Below are 24,379 nucleotides of genomic sequence, written 5' to 3'. Positions count from 1 at the left end.
TCTCTCTCTCTCTCTCTCTCTCTCTCTCTCTCTCCCTCCCTCCCTCCCTCCCTCCCTCCCTCCCTCTCCCTCCTTTCTATATTCCCATCTCGGCACCGTCATTTCTATCTCCTTGCCACTATCATCACCACCTTATCTTTTATCGCGCCGTTTTCTATTATTATCGTATCCTTTAAACATTCCACTTACACCTTGTCTCGTCCACCACCACCACCACCACCGCCACAATTACCACCGCTACCACCACCTACCTCTACACCCACCACCACTCATCTACTACCCACCTTCCTTTCCACCCACCTCCACCCTTGCCTTCCCACCCACTTATATTTCACCCACTGCTTAATATCACTTTGTTTTTCCTTCCACCTATCCACCTGTGTTCCCATCCACCCATACATTCCTTTCCTCTTTCCTCTATCCACCTTGTATATCTTCCACCAATCCTTCATCCACTTTTTTCCACTCATTCCACCTTCCCTTCCCACTCCCACTCCACCCCTACCCCCCATCAATCGTCTCACTCACCTTCCTCACCCACCTACCCCCCTAGTCCCCACCCACTGCCCAGTTACCGACACCACTCACCTATCGTTATTACCCACTCATCCTCACCCACCTTCCCACCCACCTACCCCCCTAGTCCCCACCCACTGCCCAGTTACCGACTCCAGCTTATATTTTCCTACTCATCTTTTCCTCCCACCCACTCATTTACCTTCCCACCCACCCGCCCACCTTCCTATTCTCCCACATGTCTTCCCACCCACTCCTACTTTCCTCCCCACTATACACTCACTTCCCTACCTACCTATCCTCCCTCTCACCCACCCATCTAACGTCGCTCTCCCCTCTCCCCTTCCATTTTTCCTTCTATCTTTCTCCCCATCAACCCCCACTCATCCTCCAACCCTGTACAGTATCTCTTCTACCCACCTTTTCTCCCCACTTTTCACCTGCCCTTCTCTGTGCCTCTCTCATCCATCACCTGTCCCACTCACCCCATCACCTGTCCACCTCTCCCACCCATTCTGTCTTCCCACAGACCCTCTCCCCATCCCACCCTATGATCTCCCCTATGCACTCTACACCTCTCCTGTCTCCCACTTTACTCTCCCACGGATCCTAGTCAGGTGTCTCAATTCTCTCCCCACCCAAACACCTTTCATTCCATCTACCTTTGTACTAACCGCTCCCCTCCCCCACACACCCCAGTACCTCCCCAGTCCACCCTCCCCTCCCCACACACCGTAATACCTCCCCAACCCACCCCAGGCTAAACCTCCCTATCTCTCATCCAGCATCTTTCCCCCTGTCATTTCACGTCCCCATTCTTCCCACTCAGGTTCTCTTCCTTTAGACTCTCCTCCCGCTCAACGCCTCTCACTCCACCCAGTCTTTCCTCCCCACTCCACCTGTCCTCCACCCAACACCTGACACTCCACCCCATCTTTACTCCCCTCCACCACCAGCACCTACCTGAAGATCTCTCCCCACTAAAATCTCCCCCCCTTCCCTCCCACCCGGCACCTCTCACTCCACCCATCTTTACATATCATATTCTCACACCACATCCAGTTTCTTATCTTGGTGTCTCCCCCACCCACCCGCCACCTTTCTTCCCCTACCCTCTTTCCCCCACCCTCTTCCCCCACCCAACACCTCTCACTCCACCCCGCCTTTCCTTCCCTCCGCTACCCACCGGAATCTCTCTCCTCATTTTTGTTCCACCCCACACTCTTTCTCCCCACACATTCTTCTCCACCCAGCACCATTCAGTCCAGCCACCGTTTCTTCCCACACCTTCTCCCCCACCCAACACCTCTCTCACTCCACCTCACCTTTCCTTCCCACCACCACCCACGTGAATACCTCTCCCCACTTTAGTTCCTTCCCTTACCCAGGACCTTTCACTCCCCAACTCTTTCTTCCCATACGTTGTTCTCTACCTACTTTTTCTTCCCACACCCTCTCCCCCACCCACCCAACACCTCTCTCACCCCACCTCACCTTTCCTTCCCACCACCACGAGCACCTGAAGCCCCGCACCCACTTATCCATTCCCCGTCGGTGTGGAGGGAGCCGTGTAAGAGGGATCATTAGCAGGCTCTCCACAGTCACCCCACCTGCACCTTGTATATTCAGCCCATACCCCAGCCTCCGCCACATTACTCATTATTCCACTCACCATGAATATGCAAATTGGGTGAGGACTTTGGGGGACGCGTTCATCGAGGCTCTCTCTCATTGGCCGACGCGTGTGGAAGTGTCCCGGATTGGTTTCCCGCCTTGATCGCTTCGGCAATTGGTATTTTGGCCGAGATGGTTGTTTCCGCTACAGACTCGGGGCGTATAAAGAGTGTATGTATATATTTAGGTGTGTGTGTGTGTGTGTGTGTGTGTGTGTGTGTGTGTGTGTGTGTGTGTGTGTGTGTGTGTGTGTTGGGACTTGCGTGTGGGAAGGCGAGGCGGATGTGAACATATATATTAAACTGTTAGTGTCATGTCCACGCCGCCGTAAATCAATTCACAGCTTTTTATACATCATCTTCCTATGCTATATATCCCTCACCCTGTCACTTCACCCTTTTATATATCATTACCATTTGCTTCTCATTCTTTACATCACTTTCCTCTGAGTTTCCCGTCCACGCTGTTGTAAATCAATCCACCGTTCCTTTTACATACAATTTTCCTTCTGATTTGCATTTCCACATCTTTCAGCTTTATAATCCCTCCTGTATTTTTTTCCTTTATAACCAGACGATTTTCTTCAGTTCAAGAGAGCATCCTCGTAGTGAAGGGGTTAATGAAGGCTGAAACTCTATCTATCTATCTATAGCCCAACGCCCTAATCCCGCAAAGGGTGGCCGCAGACAAAACGCCTCCATGTCGCCCTGTCACCCACCATTTGACTGCCCTCCCCCCAAGTCACTCCCCCCTCCCTCATATACCTCTCACTTCCATCCCCTCATCTTCGGTCTTCCCCTCACTACTTTCAAAAATTGTCTTGGAATCAGAAAAAAAAAATGACTAAAGACACCAAGAATGAAACGTAAATTGGGTTCTAGTCCCCTATTCCCGTCGGGTAAGGAAGCTCCCTAACACATTTTCCTTAGCGATTTATTTTTGGACATGGCTGGTTAATATTCTCTTTTAAGTTATTTATGCAGAGTATGGCGATATTTGAAGGATCTATATATAACAGGAAATAGGACAGCGAGGTGTAATAAGCAAAATAAATCGCTTATGAAAAGGTGTTAGGTAGCTTCCTTAACCAATGGGAATACGGGTCCGAGATTTAACCGCTTACAAAGTCCAATACATTTCCTTACTTTTAATTTCTCTGGTCTAATATATGAGGCCTAGATCTAGTAAAGTATTTTTTTCTTTGCAATTGTATACCATTATATTTTTTAATGCACCTATTCGTGACTATTTTATTTATTATTATTCCTATTTCCAGAAGATGATATCAGTTTAGGAGAATTTTATTAATGGAGAAATTATATACAGTCTTCATTAACCCCTTCATTGCTATACGATTGTTTATGCATTGAAGAGTCTACTATTAACAACAATTCTCTAAATAAGAATAAATAATTAAATACATACATACATATATACATACATATATACATACATACATATACAGTAGATACATACAGATAAATAAAAAATAAAGGTCAGCTTATTTAATAGGTTATGGATTTTTACAGGTAGAATTTCCCACCTAAAGACCTAATTTGTTTCCCTAATAGTACCTGCTTAATTATTTTTCCCCGTAATTAGCATGCCAGTATAAGTAATGTAATCGTGTAATTAAACCACTGCTGTGATAATTTCCCCGTGTCAGCCATAGTTTCCTTATTACATTAAAAATAAGAGTTGATGAGAGAGTCTGTTTGGTGTGTTGTTTTTGTGCTTCGTCTTGTTTTTTTGGATTATGTTTAACGCATTTTTGGTGATGATGATGAAGGTGGTGATGGTGATGATGATGATGATGGTGGCGATGATTTTTTGTGCCTTTTTCTTTTTGAAGGGGTCTTAATCATTGCATATTTTTGTGATGATGACGATGATGATGACGATGATGATGAAGATGATGATGATGACGATGATGATGACGGTGATGATGATGATGATGGTGATGATGATGATGATGATGATTTCTTGTGCCTCGTCATTCTTGTTTTAGGATCATACTCAGAATATTTTTAGTGGTGATGATGATGATGATGATATACAGCTTGCAACGTGAAGGCTACTCTCAATCCTGTCTTTCTTTCTCTATTTCACCCTTTCATTCCCCTTACGATCTTAAATCACCTTGGAAATGGCCTCTCGTAGTGAAGGGGTTAATGAGGGCAGGAACCAAGCCCTCCAGGTAAAAATAAGTCTCTCTCCTAAGCTGAGTAAAATCATCTGGAGGCAACAAGAAGAATATAAGAAAAAATGAGTCGCTGGATGGAAAGGGTTAAGTAGCTCATTTGTGAGATCTTTTTTTTAATCTAGTTTTTCATATTGTTTTATCTGTTCATATTTTTTGCTTTGTCCTTTTTATATTTATCGTTTTATCATTTTTCATATATATCGTTTTTTTATATTTATCTATCATTTTTTCATGTTTTTCGTTTTATCTATTTTCTTATATATAGTTTTCTGTTTCATATTTTTTCGTTTTATCTTTTTTTCATATTTCTCGTTTTATCTTTTTACATATTTATCATTTTATCTTTTTTTCATATTTTTCTTATCTTCTCATATTTCTCGTTTTATCTTTTTTCATATTGATCATTCTTTTTCATTTTTTGTTTTCTCTTCATATCGTTTTCTCTTTTTCACATGTATCGTTTAAGCTTTTTTATATCGTATCTATTTTCATTTATCATTTTATCTTTTTTTCATATTTATCGTTTTATCTTTTTCATATTTTTCGTGTTTTTTCCTATTTTTCGTTTTGTCTTTCATATTTTTCGTTTTATCTTTTTCATATTTCTCATTTTATCTTTTTTCATATTTTTTGTTTTATCTTTATTTTTCGTTTTATCTTTTCATATATTTCGTTTTATCTTCTCATATTTTTCTTTTTCTCTTTTCATATTTTTCGTTTTATCTTCATTTTTTTCGTTTTATGTTTTTCATATTCTTCGTTTTGTTTTTTTCATGTTTCTTTTTATCCTTTTCATCATTTCGCGTTTTTTCATATTTTTGTGTTATCTTTTTTCATGTTTTTGTTTCACCTTTTCACATTTATCGTTCTATCTATCTTTTTCATATTTATCGTTCTATCTTTTTTAATATTTATCGTTTTATCTATCTTTAGACGTAGGAGTTTATGTATATCTGTCTCTTTATCCATTCCCGGTGCCTCTATCTATCTTTATCTATTTTTCCCTTTCTCTTTTTCTGACAACGTTACACCGGATAAACCCTCTCAATTCGATAACACCTTTTGTACTCTATTTTTGCCCTCTCCCTAAAATGTCCTCAGTTTTGAGGGATTTTTCGAGATGGAGAGGTAACCCATAGCCTTGATTAACTCCCCAACCACGAGACATTATCCCCAAGTTAAAATAAAATGCATGTAATTAGCTTGAATGGACTGTTAAAAAAAAAAGACATCATCGTTATGAAGAGGTTAATTCACCCGCCAAATATCCCACTGGACGAAGGATGGTTGTTTCGTTAATCTTGCCACACGTCCAATTTTCGGGATTGGCAATGAAAGCTTAGATTGAAATGCATATCGACCTCACGTTGATCATAAACCCCTTCAGTCCGGTGCATTTTTCGTTTCATCTTTGCCACCAGACGATTTTATTCAGCACAGGGAGGACCTTTGGAACTGGAGGGGTTAGAGGCAGGCTGAATTAACCCCTCCAGTTCTGTATCCTTTCCTGAGCTAAAGACAATCGTTGGTAATTGAGGAGAATAAAATAAGATAATCCTGGACTGAAGGAGTTAAGGCAGATGATTAGGGTTTGGTGCCACAAATCTTCCCTGAGAATACGACAGGCAACAGTCAGATTTACAGCCAGGTCCCAAATCCTACTGCTGTAGGAACGGGAAATCGTCCTTCATTATTTTTCAGCACTGGGCTTCGAAATTGATCCATGAAACCAGTTTTTAAGTATAAATGATGTAAATGGGAGCCTGCTGAGCGCTGTTTTGTTTGGTTTTGTGTGTGTGTGTGTGTGTGTGTGTGTGTGTGTGTGTGTGTGTGTGTGTGTGTTAGTGAAGCATGTGTAAGGGTAGAGTGCTGTCCGTATGGGTGTTTCAGTTTCAGCACAGGAGTGAGACAGGAGTGAGTAATGTTCCTGTGTTTAAAATACATACACATAGATGGGGTTATGATGGGCTTATTAAAGAAAAAGTATGTAAAAAGGAAATGGAGACGGTGTTAAAAGGCGTATTCCGAATTTTATGTATGCAGATGCTGCTTGTGAATAGTGAGCGGGAGTTCTGCACACTGGTTCTGAGTTTTGTGAAACTGTGTGAGCGACAAGATCAGAGAATAACTAAACATAAGTTAAGTGATGATTGTTTTGCGAGAGCATGTGGCTCATAAGTAAAGTGATATTTGTTTTGAGAAAGCACGTGACTTAAAAGTAAAGTGATAATTGTGTTTAGAGAAATTGGCTCAGGTCTGGGCTACACCGTCAGCTTCGAAGCCTCGTGTTGAAGTGTTTGTGTGCGACAAGTGGACGCGAAAAAAATTATATACCTCGCCGCACACCCCGTCCGTGCAGAGTTGACAAAGAGGGGTTAGATTAGTGTTTATCTTTGGCACGAGACTCGTTACCGCAAGCAATAAATTTTTACTAAGTCTCAGTTTTCCTAGAGGACACGACTCGCAGTGGTGGAGCAGGCTGGGTGGTTCAGTTTGCCTGTGTGCGCGATCAGTCTTCGAGCTGTCCGTCGTGCTTCAACGCCGCGCTTCGAAACTGATCCAAACCACCCCGACAGTATGTTGTGTCGGTGGATGGAGAGAGGACGCACGTAACTTAAGCTCGCGAAGGGAAAAGTTAACCCAAATTGTTGACGTCATTATTGAAACACGGGATAGATAATAAGGAAATTTGACGTTCTCACCTGCTTTATCATTGTGTTATTTAACGCAGAATGTAGTCTAAGCATTTTCTGCCCTCATTGATGTTTAAAATTGACCGGCATAAATAAGGGGCTTTCCTACACAAGATAATACGACTGTTAAGTTAGTGATACAAAAGTACCGTGATGCTGTGATAAAAAAAAGAAGTAAAAGTGTAAAGGAAGTGGAGAATAGTGACCCTAAGAAGTAAAATTGCCGGTGCTATGAAGGACATGACACGAGAAGGAGAGCTGTGTATGGAGGCTTCAGGAGAACAGGTAAATTTGTTCCCAATCATCTTTTTGGATATAGATTTTTGCTTTGGCAGTGAAATTAAAAAGTCAAGAGTAAGAGCTGTGGAAATGGGCTTGCTGAAGTTACGTAGATTTTAGAGAGTAAGATGCAGTAGAATAAAAAAAAAATGATTGTAGGATAGAAGGTTCGTTACATTTGTCCATAAAATGCCACTAGAGATGGATATGAATTGGGTGGTTAAACTTGAACTTGATGGTGGGAGGAGGAGTGGTAGGTCAAATAGAATGTGTTAGTAATGATGGTGTGTAAGTGGAGGGAGTAAAGACACTGCCAAAGGTTAGAGGTTAATGGATAAAGCACCGGGTATGAATAAAGATGCACAGGGCAATAATCCTTGTATATTGTTTAACTTGGTAATTGACGAAATAGTTTTGCCCCACATGCAATTATGATACACATCAGGAAAAGGTAACACGCACGCACGCACGCACGCGCGCGCACACACACACACACACACACACACACACACACACACACACACACACACACACACACACACACACACACACACACACACACACACACACACAGTACATGGTTTTTCATTGTAACGTAAAGCAGAGATTCAGAGTCAAATATGTGAACGATCCAGGAGCCTGTATGACTGGGCAATTGTTATTTACACTTCTTTTTTTTCTATTTCTGGATTCTCACTCAATTGTTTAGTGCGAGAAAAGGTTAAGGTTAGGATGATTTAACTTTTTGACGTTCCTTAACTAATATCTATATTTAATGTATATAGTATTTTTGTGAGGTTTATCACATCTTGATTTCACCCCATTTTGTGACTGTTCATGTAGTATCTTTTATCTTTCATTTTGATACTGGGGTTGTAGGAAGAAGGTAAAAGAGACGGAGAACAATAATGAGGTGAGAGTATATAAAGGGAAGAATTGTCGTCACTGTGTAGCCAAGGGACAGAATTGCTTAGAGATCCTTTAGCCAGGCAAATGAAAGCCAGGTAAAGACAACGTTTTAGGGAGTAATTTTTCCCCCCCTTTTGGCGATTTTGTTTGTAATGATTGCTTTAGGTTTGATCCTTTTTAGTGTACGATGTCTTTTTTTGCCCTCCTGTCCTCAAGTATTATCTGTATTTTTATCGTATGGTTGTGCAATAGATATATCTTAATCTCTTTATTTTATCCAGTCATCATCATTAGACGCTGCATCACATCATCATTACCATTACCATTATCACAGTTATCATTATCACTATCATTATGATCATTATCATCACAGTTATCATTATTATCATCATCATCATTATCATCATCATCAGTCTGTCATTCCACTGCAGCACAAAGGCCTCTTCCAACTTTCCCCACTCAGGCCTATTGGTTGTTGGCCTCTTTCTTCTCTACTGGCTTTATTCTCTCTCTCTCTCTCTCTCTCTCTCTCTCTCTCTCTCTCTCTCTCTCTCTCTCTCTCTCTCTCTCTCTCTCTCTCTCTCTCTCTCATTCCGCCCTTTTTATTACCACTTTTTTCACTTCAAAAAAAAAACTATTCTCCTTCTTTGTTCATGCTTATTATTTTTTAACTAAATGGAATCGTGTAGTATTAGTCGAAATAACCAAGATACGTTAACAATAGTATTAGGCTTTACTTGCTGCTTATCTCCTATTATCTCCTGTTATCTCGTGTGTGTGTGTGTGTGTGTGTGTGTGTGTGTGTGTGTGTGTGTGTGTGTGTGTTTGTGTGTTTGTCTTCTCACTCACTTTTTTTCTCTCTCCCACAGCATCTTGGAGCTTCGGAAAGAGAAATCACGTGACGCGGCTCGGTCCAGACGAGGGAAGGAGAACTACGAGTTTTACGAGCTGGCAAAGGTACGTGATTTATTATAGTACGTGAATTGTTAGAAAAGATAGCCTGTATGATTTGTACTTTATTGGTAATGTAGGATACGTGAATTGTTAAAGAAGGGTACGTGTATTGTGAAGGAACTTAACTGACTGGTGGAAGTATCAAGAAGGTGCAAGAAACTAAATTACACGTAGTGGATAAATGATTGATATGAAAGTACGTGAATTATGAAGCTTGCAATAAGATACTGAATTATGTAAATGCACGTGATTTGGATGCACGGGCAAGTTATGGGTACGTGATTTGCAGGCTAAATATTACACCTTTCAATCCGGTGGGGTATTTTTCATTCTGCACTATTTTTCACGTTACATAGACCACCATGAGACGATTTTATTCAGCTGGGAGGCCTCTTGAAGTGAAGGGGTAAATGAATCTTTAACCTATCCCTCCCCGTTTTCGTAAAGTCTATCCAAAGCTGAATAGACTGGTGACAGCAAACATGAATTACAAAGTGCGTCCGTGGCCTGAAGTGGTTAATATGCACAGGGATCAGAGAGATTTTTAAAGTGTAATATGTAAAAGAGAAATGAATCACAAGGGAGATGGTGTCACGAATCCTTCTATTCTGTATGCCACGTAAGTCCGTATTCTCGTCGGTTGAGGAAGCTCCCTGACACCTCTTCCTAAGCGATTTATTTTGTTTATTACACCATACGCCCCTCTTCTCTGCAATGTAAATCCTTCCATTATCGCCATATTCTGCATGAATTACGAACAGAAGTATATTAACCAGCCATATTAAAGAAATAAATCGCTAAGGAAGAAGATTAGGGAGCTATCCACTATCCTCTTCTGTTGTATAAATCCTTCCAATATCTCCATTTTCTGAATAATTAACGTACTGAAGGATATTAACCAGCCATCTTAAAGGAAAATTCGCTAAGGAAGATGTGTTAGGGAGCTTCCTTGATCTATGAGAATGCAGGCTCTAGAGTACACTGAAAGCACCATTAAAAAAAAAAAAAAGCACATCGGGATGCAAAATATATTAAAAAAAAAATAATAATAATAAGTACTCCTGAATGCCAGCATTTTAAACTGATTTGGCACATTATATTTTCGCGCGCACTACCGTATGTGAGGAGTGAAGAAATGAGTGCGTGAAATTTGACGATGACGTGCGTAGGAAGAGGGGGAGAGTTATTTGAAGAGCGGTCTGGGTCGAGTTAACAATTTGGGGTGAATTTTTGAAGTTTTTTTTTTTTTCCTTTTTTCACGTCACATGCTTTAAGGATTAGAAAATTTTGAATATTGGACTTTTTTGAACAGAAGGTATGGAGAGATTGATTGATAAATAGTTTGGCTGATTGGGTGATTGATTGATTCATTTATTGATTTGTTATGCGAAAATAGGTTAAATAATTCTTAGACGGTGTGGATAAGCAGCCATACATACATACATACATACATACAGAGAGAGAGAGAGAGAGAGAGAGAGAGAGAGAGAGAGAGAGAGAGAGAGAGAACCGTCCCAGGTAATAAGCGACAGGTTGCCAATTAATCAGGGGGCCCTGTGTGGGGAGGGGAGGCGGGTAGGGTTAGAGGTCTGTGTGTATGTTTGTGCGTAGTGAAAGATTAGTAGTAGTAGTAGTAGTAGTAGTAGTAGTAGTAGTAGTGACGCTTATTAATGCTATGGTGAATGGAAGGGTGACGTCAGTAATATTAATAGTAATTGTGTGATGACAATGGTGCGTTTATCCAGGCGACACTCTGAGTCACTCCAGGGTAATCCTTATATGATACCGCCCCACCTACACCAAACCACACCACACCACACCATCCACACACCTTACCACCCCACCCACCAACTGTAGCACACGAACACACCTACTCACCATACCACCCCACTCACACGTCACACCACATCCACCCCCACCCAACCCACAATTCCCCACCACCAGCCCCAAACCTACAGCCACACAACACGCCACCCCATCGTACCCATAAACTCTTACAACCCTATACCAGCCCACACATACACCCCTCCCCAACCCACCCCACTTCACCCCACCCCACTTCACCCCACCCCACTTCACCCCACCCCACTTCACCCCACCCCACTTCACCCCACCCCACTTCACACCACTCTATCCGACACCACCCCACCCGACACAACCCGACACCATACCACCACACCAAACCTCATGCAACCCCACACCACTCCACACCACACATACCACATCACACCTCGCACCACCCCACCTACCTCAGCCCACACTCACAACACATCCCACTTCACCCCACCCCACTTAGGCCTACCTCAGCCCACACTCACACCGCCCACACACGCACATGACTCATTCACACCCCACCACACAATCGCATCTTCATATAATCCACCAAATCATTCACCTGTCCGCAGTACACTATACCACCATCACCACCACCACCACCACCACCACCACCACCACCACCACCACCACAACCACCACCCACCTTCATCCCCACTGTACCACTCTGTCATTTCTTCAACAGCTCCTACTTCATATGCCCCTCCCCCACACTTACTCCTCCCCCACACTTACTCCTCCCCCACAGTTCGATTACCTCTGTCCCCCCACCCCTTCCCTCCCCACACACACAAGACATCAACCTACCACATTCCCCTCCCTTTCCACACTCATTTATTTTGCACACCCACATCCACACATTCCCCACACCCAGCCACACCTACAGATGCATATCCATATCATCACCTACACCCTCCCACCCACTACACACCCCATCGCCTACATTTCCGCATCAACACAACTATTCACCTACCCACATTCTTATTTTTCTACACACACACACACACACACACACACACACACACACACACACACACACACACACACACACACACACACACACACACACACACACACACACACACACACACACACACACACACACACACACACACACACACCGCCATTTGACCGTGGGGTATGCAAACCACAGCCTTTATCAGACCGTCCACTCCTCCCCCTCTCGCTCTATCTCAGCTCAGCAACGTGAATTAATAGTCCTTAGTGTGTGTGTATGTGTGTGTGTGTGTGTGTGTGAGAGAGAGAGAGAGAGAGAGAGAGAGTGAGAGAGAGAGAGAGAGAGACGTACACGCCAATATACTTGTATACTTTTTTTTTTTTAATGTGCGCAACTCTGAGCATAGACTTGCCAGCCCGTTCCCTGATGCCCAACCGTCCTCCTACGTACTTCACACCTCCGCATGTCAACACCTCGGCGCTAAACGGGCGGTCACACGGGCGCTTGTCCTGACCAGGGGTGTCTCCAAAATCTCGGCAATTATCGCAGAGTTTTCACAGAGTTCGTACCGTGGTGGTGCTGGCGTAGGTCTGCAATTTTCAGTCGGGATAAACGCCCTTGTGACAGCGCCTTAACTTCCATCTTCCTTATCGAGTGCTTGCTAAGGCTCTCGTGTACAGGACTGGTGTATTGGTATTGGTGGAAGTGTTTTGGCGTGTCGGTGGGTCTTTGGTACATCAGTAAAGTCTTCTTTTAATGACACTCAATCTTTAACCTGTTCCCTGCCCCAGCCGGACTTCGAACCCGAGTCTAGTGGAACAATATACCATCTTTCTACCGACTCGGCCACTGCCAGTCAATCATGCACGCTCAAAAAATAAAAAAAAAAAAAAAAAAAAAAAGTTAAATAAGATAATGACGAATGACTAACACAAGTCAACATATACAGAATGGTACAGTCAACCCTTCAGACGTGGGGACTGGTTGTTGTTGCTGTTGTTGTTATGGTCCCAAGCGCATGTGGACTTGAGTCTAGTGTGTTGCAGGGTGAGGTTACCCTTCTGCAATGTCCATCGGGAAATGGATAAGGAGATGGTGCTGAGGGACATGTATTTTGCCGCCATCGAAATGCCATTGTCTGTCCGTGCCAAGATACACAGAAGATACTTTGCGTACTGCCTTCGCCTGTCGGCCAATAGTTGCTAAGCGCATAAATCCACTGTTGACAGTAGGGAGTGGAGACATTCTTAACTTCTGAAGACCCACACCATCATTACACGGTGACGCTAGGCTCTAGACTCGAATTGAAACAACCAGTTTTTGGCAGGATTTTGAAAACTTACTTTCACAAGCGAACAGTTTGTTATTCTTGCTCTTTTAATTACTGTACGTAACCAGTATATTGTGTGTCCTTGTAGTGCCTCTGTGCGTGTCGGATCAAAAAGGCTATTGCATTGGCCTGTCCGTGTGGATGGCTGGATGGATGGATGGCTGTCAGGGCGATAAATCGATGCCTTCCTCCAGATACCCACTCCTAAATATGGTCTCTGCTTGGACCATCCTTTTTAACTTGACGCGCGTTGGCTGTGGCGCAAAGTGGTCGATAATTGAACAGAGAAAAGCTTATTACTACCTTCAGCCTTGGGACCTCATTTATATATTTTTCTTCGCTACCTACAGACGATTTCTTTTGTTCAGCTATGGGGAGATTTAGTAACGAAAGAGTTGACTGGGGTTCAAAAAATCTGAAGCTGAATAAAATCGTCTGAGAATCGCAAGAAGAAAACAAAAACTATCTGAATGAGGCGGTTAATCCCTTCAGCCCGAGGACATCTTTAATAGTTTTTCTTCCTTAATTTCAGACGATTTTATTCATTTCAGGATGAGATTAATTTTTCACTGAAGAAGCTAGAGCCTTCATTAACCCCTTCATTACGATAGAGCTTTCCTAAGGTGGATAAAATCGTCCTGAAGTAGTAAGAAGTAAGTAGAAGACGACGTGGAGGGGTTAATGGAAAGATGTTTGGCGTTTACCGCGGTGTGTTTGTGCTGTGGTATAATGAAGGTTGTTTAGGCAGTAGTTTAGTAGTTTGGTTTAGTTTGACATCATTTAGCTGCCTCAGTATCCCCTGCCTGACCCAACCAGATCGTGTATCATTTATCTTATTTAATTGAAGTTATCCTCTCTTTCGGTGAGGTGGTCGTGATTTATGGAGAAGCTGGGATAATAGGAGTTATCAGTAAAGGAAGAATACCCGCAGATGCAAAAAATAATATAAACCAGCTGGAAAGATATTCATTTTTAGATATGCGATGAACGTCTGTACAGAAACAATTTAGTGCCCCAGATACCTTAGTGGGGAAAGAAAGAATATATCTATCGCCAGACGCCTTAATCCCGTAAGGGGTGGCCTCAAACTAATCGCCTCCATGTCGCCCTGTCCCCCGCCATTTCACTGCCCTGCTGCCAGCTCACACTCCCCTCTTTCATATACCTCTCCACTCCATCCCTCCATCTCATCTTTGGCCTACCCCTTCCTCTCCCTGTATAATAAAAAGGTAAGGAATGGCAAAGCAGTTAGTGTTGAGAAGGTATATATGTAATGAAGAAATTTCAATGAAATATTTGTGGAAAGTATGCCAGAAAGCTTTGATGAGAAGAATGAGTGGAGTGGAAAATGGTTGTGGCTACCCCTGTACAGGAGTAAAGGTGATGAAAGTGTGTGTAGAATTGCTGTAAAGTAAAATTGTTGAGTGTTGTAGGGAAGAGTTAAGGAAGGCTAGTGACTGGGAAAATAAAGCAGATATCAGCATGTTTGGTTAATGATGAGGAGAGTGATATCCGTTTTGGGGGGTCAAATTTCTGCAGTCTAGTAGATAGTGAAATAATATTGAAGAAGAGTTTCGTGATACCGGTAGTTCTGATATTATTATTATTATTATTATTATTATAAAGGAGCGTTGTGGTGTTGATGTGGATGTGATAGGAAGCGTTATGAGGAACACACTGAGGTGGTTTGGCCATGTGGAGAGGATGGAGGGTGAAAGACTGACGAAGAGAGTGTATGTGAGTGAGGTGGAGGGGGAGAGAGGGAGGGGGAGGCCGAGGATGAGATGGAGAGATGGGGTGGAGAGGTATATGAGAGAGGGGGGTGTGAGTTGGGAGCAGGGGAGTGAAATGGCGGGGGACGGCGACTTGGAGGCGATTTGTTTGTGGCCACCTCAAACGGGATTGAGGCGTCTGGCAATAGATAGATAGATAGATTATTATTATTATTATTATTATTATTATTATTATTTTATTATTATTATTGTTGTTATTATTATTGTTATTATTATCCCTCAAAAGCATATAGCATAGTGATTAATGAGGGACCAAAGTAATTGCTCTTGATCAGGTGAGAATAAGGTTGAAATTACAGGTGAATTACTATAACGTCTGCCAATCACACACCTGACCTACCCTACCTGCCTGCCTTGTTCCTTTCCTTGCCCCGTGTCCATTCTTTTAAGTAACCCAGCACTGTTTCAGAATATGGGTATACGGCATCTACATGAATAATCACGGCACTGTGAAATGATACACTTTTTTCTCTCTCAGAGCCAACCTGACCGAAACTCACCTTGCTTAATTTAACGTAGCCAGAATTAACACAACCTGGTTTTAATTCACCTCGCTAAGGCCTAAGCTTGCTATGTCTCTCTTAATCTGGTATGGTCTCACTCTGCCTATCCTAACACCGCCTGACATAACTTAAAATCATCACGGTAGAGCACCTCCCTAATTTAACATAATCAGATCTAACCTTCCTTAACCTGATCTAACGTGACGTAACTTTACACATTCACGTAACCTAATCTAAGTCTTCCTAACCTTACCTTACCTTTCTCTACCTTGTCTTACCTTGCAACACCTTACCTAAATTAACCTAATCTAGCTTGACCGACCACCACCACTTCACCTAACCTAACCTAACCTACCTTTCCTTACTTTGATTTACTAACCTACCGTGCCCTTCCGTGCCCCCAGATGCTGCCGCTGCCCCCCGCCATCACCTCCCAGCTGGACAAGGCCTCCATCATCCGCCTCACCATCTCCTACCTCAAGCTGCGGGAATTTACCTTACACGGGGACCCTCCATGGCCTCGCGACCTCAACCAGGCCAAGGCGCTCAAAGGTAAGACCAGGGATTGTTCTTATGGAGAGGGGGGAGGGGGAGGGAGATCTGCATTATTGGGGTGATTGAAATGGAAGAGTGAGGGGTAAATTGTGGAGGATTTCAATTTTGAGGGGAGTTTGAGCATAGGAGTGTGAGATCCCCTGAAATAAAACTCGGAATTATTTGGAGGAAAGGGGGGTTACATTAAAATAAGTTCAATAATGTAAGTATAGGACGCTGAAACGTAAGATTCGGGATTGTTTGGGAGTGGGGTACTGTATGTTTTTGGCTGGTTGGCGTGGAGATGGGAGATGTATTTTAGATTATATGAAATTGTTAATGTAAAATTCTTAAGGTCATGGATCCATTTTTGAGTCTTGAAAATTGAAAGTGTAAGGCGATGACCCGCGGAGGGGAAAAAGGTGGGGTTGCGGGTGAAGGATTTCCATTTTTATGTATTTTCCTTTTTTTTGGGGGGGGGAGGGGAGTTGAAATCGAAGTGAAACGCTCAGAAGTAAGTCCCAGAATTTTCTTTTGGGGGGAAGTTTTTTTGGGGGGAGAAGGGATTCCATTTTTATTTTTTGGGTGGCTGTATAAATTTAAGTCGTTCAGAAGCAAGACTCGATTGTTCAGGGGAGGGGGGGTGATAAGGACGTGTAAAGTGGCCATGTTAAGTCTTGGGATGGTTAAGGGAGTGATATCAATTTCCGAGATTTGATAATAAACTTGTAAGAAATCAGAGGGAAGATCCGAAATTGAGGACTTTCTTTTATTTACTTATATTTTTTTGTGGGGAAGGATTAAAAAGTGGAAATAAAAGAAGCGTCAAGGTAAGATCCGGGATTGTTCATGGATGGGGAGGAGGGGAAGGAATTAAGGGATTTATTACGTGTTGAAGTTTGAGTATGAATGCACAGTATTAATATTTCTTGATTGTGTGTGTGTGTGTGTGTATGTGTGTGTGTGTGTGTGTGTGTGTGTGTGGAGAGAGAGAGAGAGAGAGAGAGAAAGAGAGAGAGAGAGATACACACTAGGATCCGCACTAACTCAGTAACAGATACTGTATATGTATGCCTGTATCCAAGGTGAGAGAGAGAGAGAGAGAGAGAGAGAGAGAGAGAATATACTCCAGAATTCACACTTCCTCAGTATATCCGTATAGACTATCATCAATACTAAGCTTAATTCTCATCATGTCTTAGTTTCAATCTTTGTTATAACCCATGAGCATGTCTGACGCTACTCAAGGTTACTTTACCCGTCAGCCTGGTCACCTCCAAAGCCTCATCATCCCAAGGACTCTTTGTTTTATTCTTACTGCAGATGATTTAATACACCTGAGAATTTAGAGAGACTGTAGTGAGGGATTGACTAAGCTGGAAGTAGAAAGAATTAAATTGCCAACCAACTCAGGGGAATGCAAGATGGTCTCCACAAGGCCCTAGTACACGTAAATATTTCCGTACAATTTGTCGTGATTAATTAACATACAGGTACATCGGATCTCAGAGTACAGGTGTTTGTGTGTATTTGATTTTAAAAACCCCCGAGAAGGCTGAAATAAAGGAAAAAAGTAAAAATGAAAAGAGAATTTGCCCAGGAAACAGTTGTCGCAGTCTTGAAGCGAATTGGTGAAGAAATAAAGGTATGACACCAAACTGAAGAGAGTTTAAAAGCAAAGAAAGACAAACAAGCTGTGGAAATACAATACCTCTTCAATTTAGTCTGTGGAGAACTAAAAATACGTTGTCAGATTAAAGATTTAAGAATTTATATACAAATGTTGTAGAGGAAATGGAGAATGTTATATGGTGACGGCTAAATAGTGGTTATATGTAATGCAGTAGGAGTAGGAGAGGCAGCGTGTGTGCTGAGGTAGAGTGAGGTGTTGGTGTTGAGGGAGACAAGTGCTACAGTTGGTTCTCGAATACAAATACCACGCCTGATGCACAAGTGATGTATGTAAAAGGCTTTACTTTTGTACATAAACACAATTAAGAACAAAGAGAATCACAATCATTCACGCGCACACACGCACACATATACACACACATACATTTTATATATATATATATATATATATATATATATATATATTACGCGGTACTGCCAAGCTCCCTTTCCCTTTCCGGCCCCTCACAGTCCAGCCCCCAAGATAAATAGTAAATCCCGGGGCTCTCTGCTGGGACCCCGCATTGAGTGACACGGGGAGAAGGGGGGAGGGGAGGGGAGAGGGAGGTGGATGATAGAGGGTGAGGACACAGTGGACGAGGAGGTGAGAAAGGGGGAGGAGAGGGGATGGGTAGGTAAGTGGAATTGAGGAGTGAACCGAGCAGAGTGAGGAGGAAGGGTAAGAGGTGAAGAAGGGGAGGGAGAGATGGAATGGATGTCTAGGGAGAAGGGGAGACAGTGGATAGGAGGAAGGGGAGAGGATACGACCCCAGGAGAAGGAGGGGAACTGGAGCTGAGGGAGAGGAGGAGGGGGGAGATGGAAGAGGAATTGAGAGATGAGGGAGAACGGGGAGGTAGAGAAGGGGGGGGGGAGAGAAGAGAAAGGGGGATAGAGAGGAAGCAGGAAAGAGAAAACAGACCGGAGGAGGAGGAGGAGGAAGAGAAAAGATGAGAGAAGCTGAGTAGAGGGAGAGGAGAAAGTGAGAGCGAAGAAGAGACACAAACCGAATAACTACAAAAAAGCCCGATCAAGATAAAAACAGGAGTTGGGGGAGGGGTAGAAAGACAGGGGAAAAATATATATATAAATGAGGAACGATAGAAAGCAGTAGAGATAAGGAAATGACGTTTGATAAGGGAGAGGCCTGGTCTGATAGTCCATCGCTCTCTTTTTATGTACTAATCCAGGCAGATATGCCAGATGACGGTAATGGGATGTGTGTGTGTGTGTGTGTGTGTGTGTGTGTGTGTGTGTGTGTGTGTGTGTGTTGGGGGGAAGGCGGGAGGAAGTGCTTGGTGACGGAATGAGTAAGAGGATGTGGGATGAGTGAGGGTATGAGGCAGGGAATGCACGGTGGGGCGGGGGAAGGTCTTGGGAGTGAGTGAGTAAGGAAAGAATAATGGTATATTGGAATATAAATATATGGGGATGTGTAGTGAGGCCGGAAGAATGAGTAAAGGGACGAAATATGGAATATGGTGTGAATAAGGATATGAGTAAGTAAATATGGAACGAATGGAAGGGTACCTGGCAGGGAATGCGATGTAAATTAGGGAGATGAGTCGGCGATGAGTGTACAGTTACGGGGATGAGTAAGGGTGTGAGTAAAAGAAAAAGGGAATATAACAGGTGTGAGGCAGGAATATGGTGTTGATAAGAGGCAGGAATATGGTATGAGTAAGGGTAAAAGGAAGAGTGGTTAATTGTGAGGTTGGGTAAGGGGATAGTGGTACGTTTGGAAGATGAGTTTCAGGGTATGTGGGTCCTGAGTCAAGGGGGGGTGTCGAAGAGCGTGAGTGGCGAATATGAAGGTTGGTATGAATGAGGGGATGTGTAGAGAGGTAAGGAGTGTTGGTCATAGGCTTACAAAATGGATGATGATGGTGTTGGCAAGCCCTCAATTTCTGATCGTACTTGTGAAATCATTGTTAACAGTATGGCTGTGCGCATACTGAAAAGAATCAGAGTTGAGTCATGGCTATACGACTCGCCATAGTGCTGAGTTTGTATGTCTCGTTAGTACTTCAGAAAATTTTTAAACCTCGGGGTTCGAGTCGATTTGAGTCGAACCACACTCAGTCTGTTCAGGGCAAGTAAGACCGAACTCAGTCTCGTCAGTCAGAGAGGGAATGGCGCCGGGAGCATCACCGTGCAACTTGTGAAGTAAAAATATTTTGTTCGTGAGTAGCCTACCAAGATTCCTGTTTCTAGTGATCCGAGGCTTCGAGATTTGTCGTGTACCCATTTTCACCGTAGAGAAAGGTTGCTACTGAACTGAATTCTTAAGGTAATATTTAACATAGGATAATTATTTCCCATGGTATAAGTTTTAAATAAGAACCAAATGTTTCACACGCGTTTACTGTCATCCTTAGCGCCAAACTTTATGCACAAGTACAAGTCAACATCTTTAAACCTGACTCTTCATTACTGTGTGTGAAGAGGTATAATTCAGTTTTACATCAGTGACCCTAATAACACTACTAGATTGTTTTTGGTGTGCATATTTTGACTTTCCTACGTCGCTGCTGAGTGCTGTCTGTAACGTGGCATGCAGGCTAACTACGTCTGATCCACATAACTCTAACACATCACCATCAGAAAGTAGAGATATGAATATACCTTCGCCCTTTCTGTTACTGAAAAGAATAAGTGTGTATGAGTTGTGGGGTACGAGTTGCATGATGTTGAAAATGGTAGGGTGTGTGATGGCTTAGAAGAATGAATCAGGGCGTGTGTGATGAGTGTGGGCGTGATGCTGAAGTAGGTGGGGTTGTGGTGAGTCAAGACCTATGTTGATGGCTGTGGTGAGTAAAGGGATGTGGTGACTCAGGCGATGTTTCAATAATTTTAAGGATGAGTGTTTGGGAGGGCTTGCTTGTGGTGTGAGTCATGTTGTAAGGAAATTGAGTCACTGGAATGTGATGATGCAAGGGATAGGTGTGTGTGTGTGTGTGTGTGTGTGTGTGTGTGTGTGTGAGAGAGAGAGAGAGAGAGAGAGAGAGAGAGAGAGAGAGAGAGAGAGAGAGAAAATCACGCTTTAAGGATCCCTAAATACACAAGGCGCAAATCCAATTAATCCATCCCTTAAAACCCCTTCACCACAATGACGTCTTCTGCTCTCTTCTTGCCATCTCCAGACAATTCCATTAACTTAGATTTTTTTACTATAAGGGTTAGATCAATCCCTCATTAACCCCTCCACTACAAGGTGACTCAGACCCAAATTAGTGTGACGTAGTGTGACTTTAACCAGGAGTATGAAAGACGTTCTCGGGGTGAAGAGGCGAGGGGACTTTTCCACATACCATACGTAATCTATGAAGAAACAAAAAAAAACTTATGTATTTGGGAAAACTTTAATTGACTTCGGGACTTACAAATCTTACGTGTCCAGTTCATGTCGTTATTTCACGTACGGTGCAGGAAAACTAGAGATAATAAGACAATTGGACACTTAAGATGTGGGACAAAAGTGTACTATCACTTGGACACTTAAGAAAGGACAAAACTGTAGTATCACATCTGGACACGTAAGAGGACAAAACTGTAGCATCACATCTGGACACAAGATATAGGACAAAACTATACCATCATATCTGGACACTTAAGGACAAAATGTAGCATCATATCTGGACACTGAAGAGGACAGAACTATAGCATCACATCTGGACACTTAAGAGGACAAAACAGTAGCATCACATCAGGACACTTAAGGACTAAACCACAGCATCATATCTGGACACTTAAAGAAATAGGACAAAAATACAGTATCACATTGGACTCTAGAGGTATAGAAGAAGCTGTAGGAAACTTTTAAACTATTCTAATTAAACGTCCGATGAGATGTCCAAAAAACAGAAAAAAAAAAAAAGACACTTCAAGAAAGGGAATCAGGTGCCCAACTTGAACGAACAGGACATACATATAAACGCCAGCCGTGCATATAAAGGGCAGGTGTCCTCATTTACCTGCACAGTGACGTAGGACACCTTAAAACATGCACATCTTAACCGCATAAAGGACACCAGCAGTATATTAAGTGGGGAGGGACATTGAGTAACCTGAGACGTGATGGAGTTGGTTTGCGTCACTGATATATACGTTAGTGATGACGTCTTTTGCAGGAGAGGGACGCCTTCACGGGGTGGCGTTGGTATAACCTGATGGATCCACTGCCTGGTTATACGCACGTCCCTCAACTACTTCCCTCTCCCGCGAAAGGAGGATGGTGTACTACAGAACGGCATCTTAAGCCTGCAGTCTACCGAGTTCACTTTTCAGATTACCCTGGGTTCATAACAGCATCAAAATGGTTTTTTTTAATGAAGTTATTCTTGCTGCTACTAGATTTGTCATATGGGTTTGGAAAGACCTCTCGAAATGAAGGAGTTAATGAAGACTGTAGCCTACGAAATTCGAAGGGTCTCTCCTAAGCTGATATAAGGTCGTAAAGTGATAGCAAACTTATAGCATTGAGTAGATGGGGGTATTGAGTAAAGAGGAATGGTGTTGTGTTAGTGTCCTTGGGTTAGAAGTTCTTATCGTGGGGTTGTTTTTCGTCTTGTTATTGAACTTAATTACAACATTATATTTTGTGTAAGTGCAGTTATAAACCTTGGTGTGAGAATTTTGCGGTCCTTTATTGCGATGACGACGAGGACGAAGACGATGACTTTGATGATGATGATGATGATGATGATGATGATGAGGAGGAGGAGGAGGAGGAGGAGGGTGCAGATGTAGCGTGTTGCCTTGTTATTTCTTTGCATAGATATATCTCCCAAACTACGAGAATTCCTTTATTTCTCGTCAGCCAGTCCTAGTATTTCGTATGACATCATATTTGCTACAAAATTAAAATCCTGTAATACTCTTAACGTCGCTAGGTCAGTTTTCCGTCAGTAGGTAATTCTAATTGGTTGGGATATCTAGAGTGGATCTAGTAGCTTCCTGAACGTAATGCGAAAATACCACGGATATAAAAGTTGCATAGTTTTTTTAGTAGAAACGCAGAAAGGAAAAAAAAAAAAGTAAAGAAAATCAAGGCTTTCAGTTTGTCATAATATACATGCTTGGAAATTTACCTAAACCGAGGTTTATAGTAGAAGACGGAACAGATAATCGTAACATGAGGGGATGAGCAGTCTTTCGCGGGGTGCTTTGAGAGCAGGAAAAGTTCACTGTCTGTGGGAGCAAAAATCTGTATGTATGTGTCTGTATGTGTATATAACATGTCAGCTGTTGCATTAGCTGGTGCATCAGCTGATGCACTTATGGAAATCGGCTGCAGTACTTTCGCCACACATCTATAAAAATACCCTCTTATTTGTTAGATAAGAGATTTTTACTAGGCATGTTTTTTTTGTTTTTTTTAAGTTTTTCGTTCTTGTGTGGCACCATTCGTTTCCCCCCCCCCCTCCCTTTTGTCTTGTATGCATTGTGTGAGTGTGTGTGTAGTGTGTTTGTCATTTGTGCATTATGTGTGTGTGTCTGCAGTGTATGTTTTTGTCATGTGTGCATTATGTGAGTGTGCAGTGTGTTTTTGTCATGTGTGCATTTTGTGAGTTTGTGCAGTGTGTGTTGGTCCAGGAGGCACATCTGTTCCACCACCACCGCCACTCACCACCCAAAACAAGACTACCCGTAATCCTATATTTGCTCTCACTCATTTACACAATTCCAGCGATTTTTGTACCATTTCTTTGTCTCCCTCCCCCTCACGCTCTTATTCCCGACACGTAACCCCCCCTCTCTCTCTCTCTCTCTCTCTCTCTCTCTCTCCTACTTACCTTCCTTTTCATTTTCGCTCTTCGTCTTTTCTCCAGTCCTCTATCATACCTACCCCTCCTCCTTATCCTTCACCCCCCTTCATCCTTCCCCCCCTTCATCCTCCTCCTCCATCCCTTTTCCCCCCTTTTCTCTTAACCTTCCCCCCCATACTTCCCCCTTATCCTCTCCTCCCTCATCCCTCTAAAACACCTTCAGATAAAGCTAGCGGTCTCCATCCCTCACCGTCTCCGTTATCTCCCCTCTATCTCTCTCCATTCCCTTCTCTCCTTCCTCATCCCTCTCCCTCTCTTCTTCCTCATCCCTCACCCTCCCCCCTAATTTCTTTCCTCTCTCCATCCTCTACTTCTGTCTCTTTTCATCCTCATTCCAACAACAGCAGCAGCAGCCTCATACCATCACCATATACCGTCTCTATCCTGTTCCCTTCCATCCCTATCTTTTTTTTTTTTTTTTTTTTTTTTTTTTTTTAGGTCTCCCTTTTCTATCTCCATCTTCCCACCATCTTCCTCCCTATGGAGTCTCCCTCAATTCTTCCATCCCACCTTTCTGGCTTCGTACCTCGCCACCTTTCTTCCATCTCCCGTCCCTATTTCATTCCACTCTCCTCCTATATTCTCAACCCCCCCACTTTCTCTCTCCCATCCCCTCCACCTCCTTCTTTACTCTGTTTTCCACCTCACCTCCTTCTCCTTTACTCCTCTTCTTCAACCCTTCCTTCTGCTCCCTCTCTCCCCT

At 42.9% G+C, this 24,379-nt stretch overlaps 1 protein-coding gene across 1 annotated transcript in view; it reads left to right on the top strand.

The window, feature by feature from the left end:
• LOC145389727 (protein trachealess-like) overlaps nt 1–24,379 on the top strand; it is a 184,914-nt gene that overhangs the window by 101,932 nt on the left and 58,603 nt on the right. The window contains exons 3-4 of the mRNA XM_080264925.1: nt 9,144–9,231; nt 16,050–16,197. Coding sequence (XP_080121051.1) covers nt 9,144–9,231; nt 16,050–16,197 — 236 coding nt within the window. The remainder of the gene's footprint in view (nt 1–9,143; nt 9,232–16,049; nt 16,198–24,379) is intronic.

The sequence above is a fragment of the Coenobita brevimanus genome, chromosome 14, assembly GCF_032717465.1.
Source record: "Coenobita brevimanus isolate Jiangsu-jjx chromosome 14, ASM3271746v2, whole genome shotgun sequence".
Taxonomy (NCBI): Eukaryota; Metazoa; Arthropoda; class Malacostraca; order Decapoda; family Coenobitidae; genus Coenobita; species Coenobita brevimanus.
Note: the sequence above shows the minus strand (reverse complement) of the source record. Positions and strands in the feature narration are given on the sequence as shown.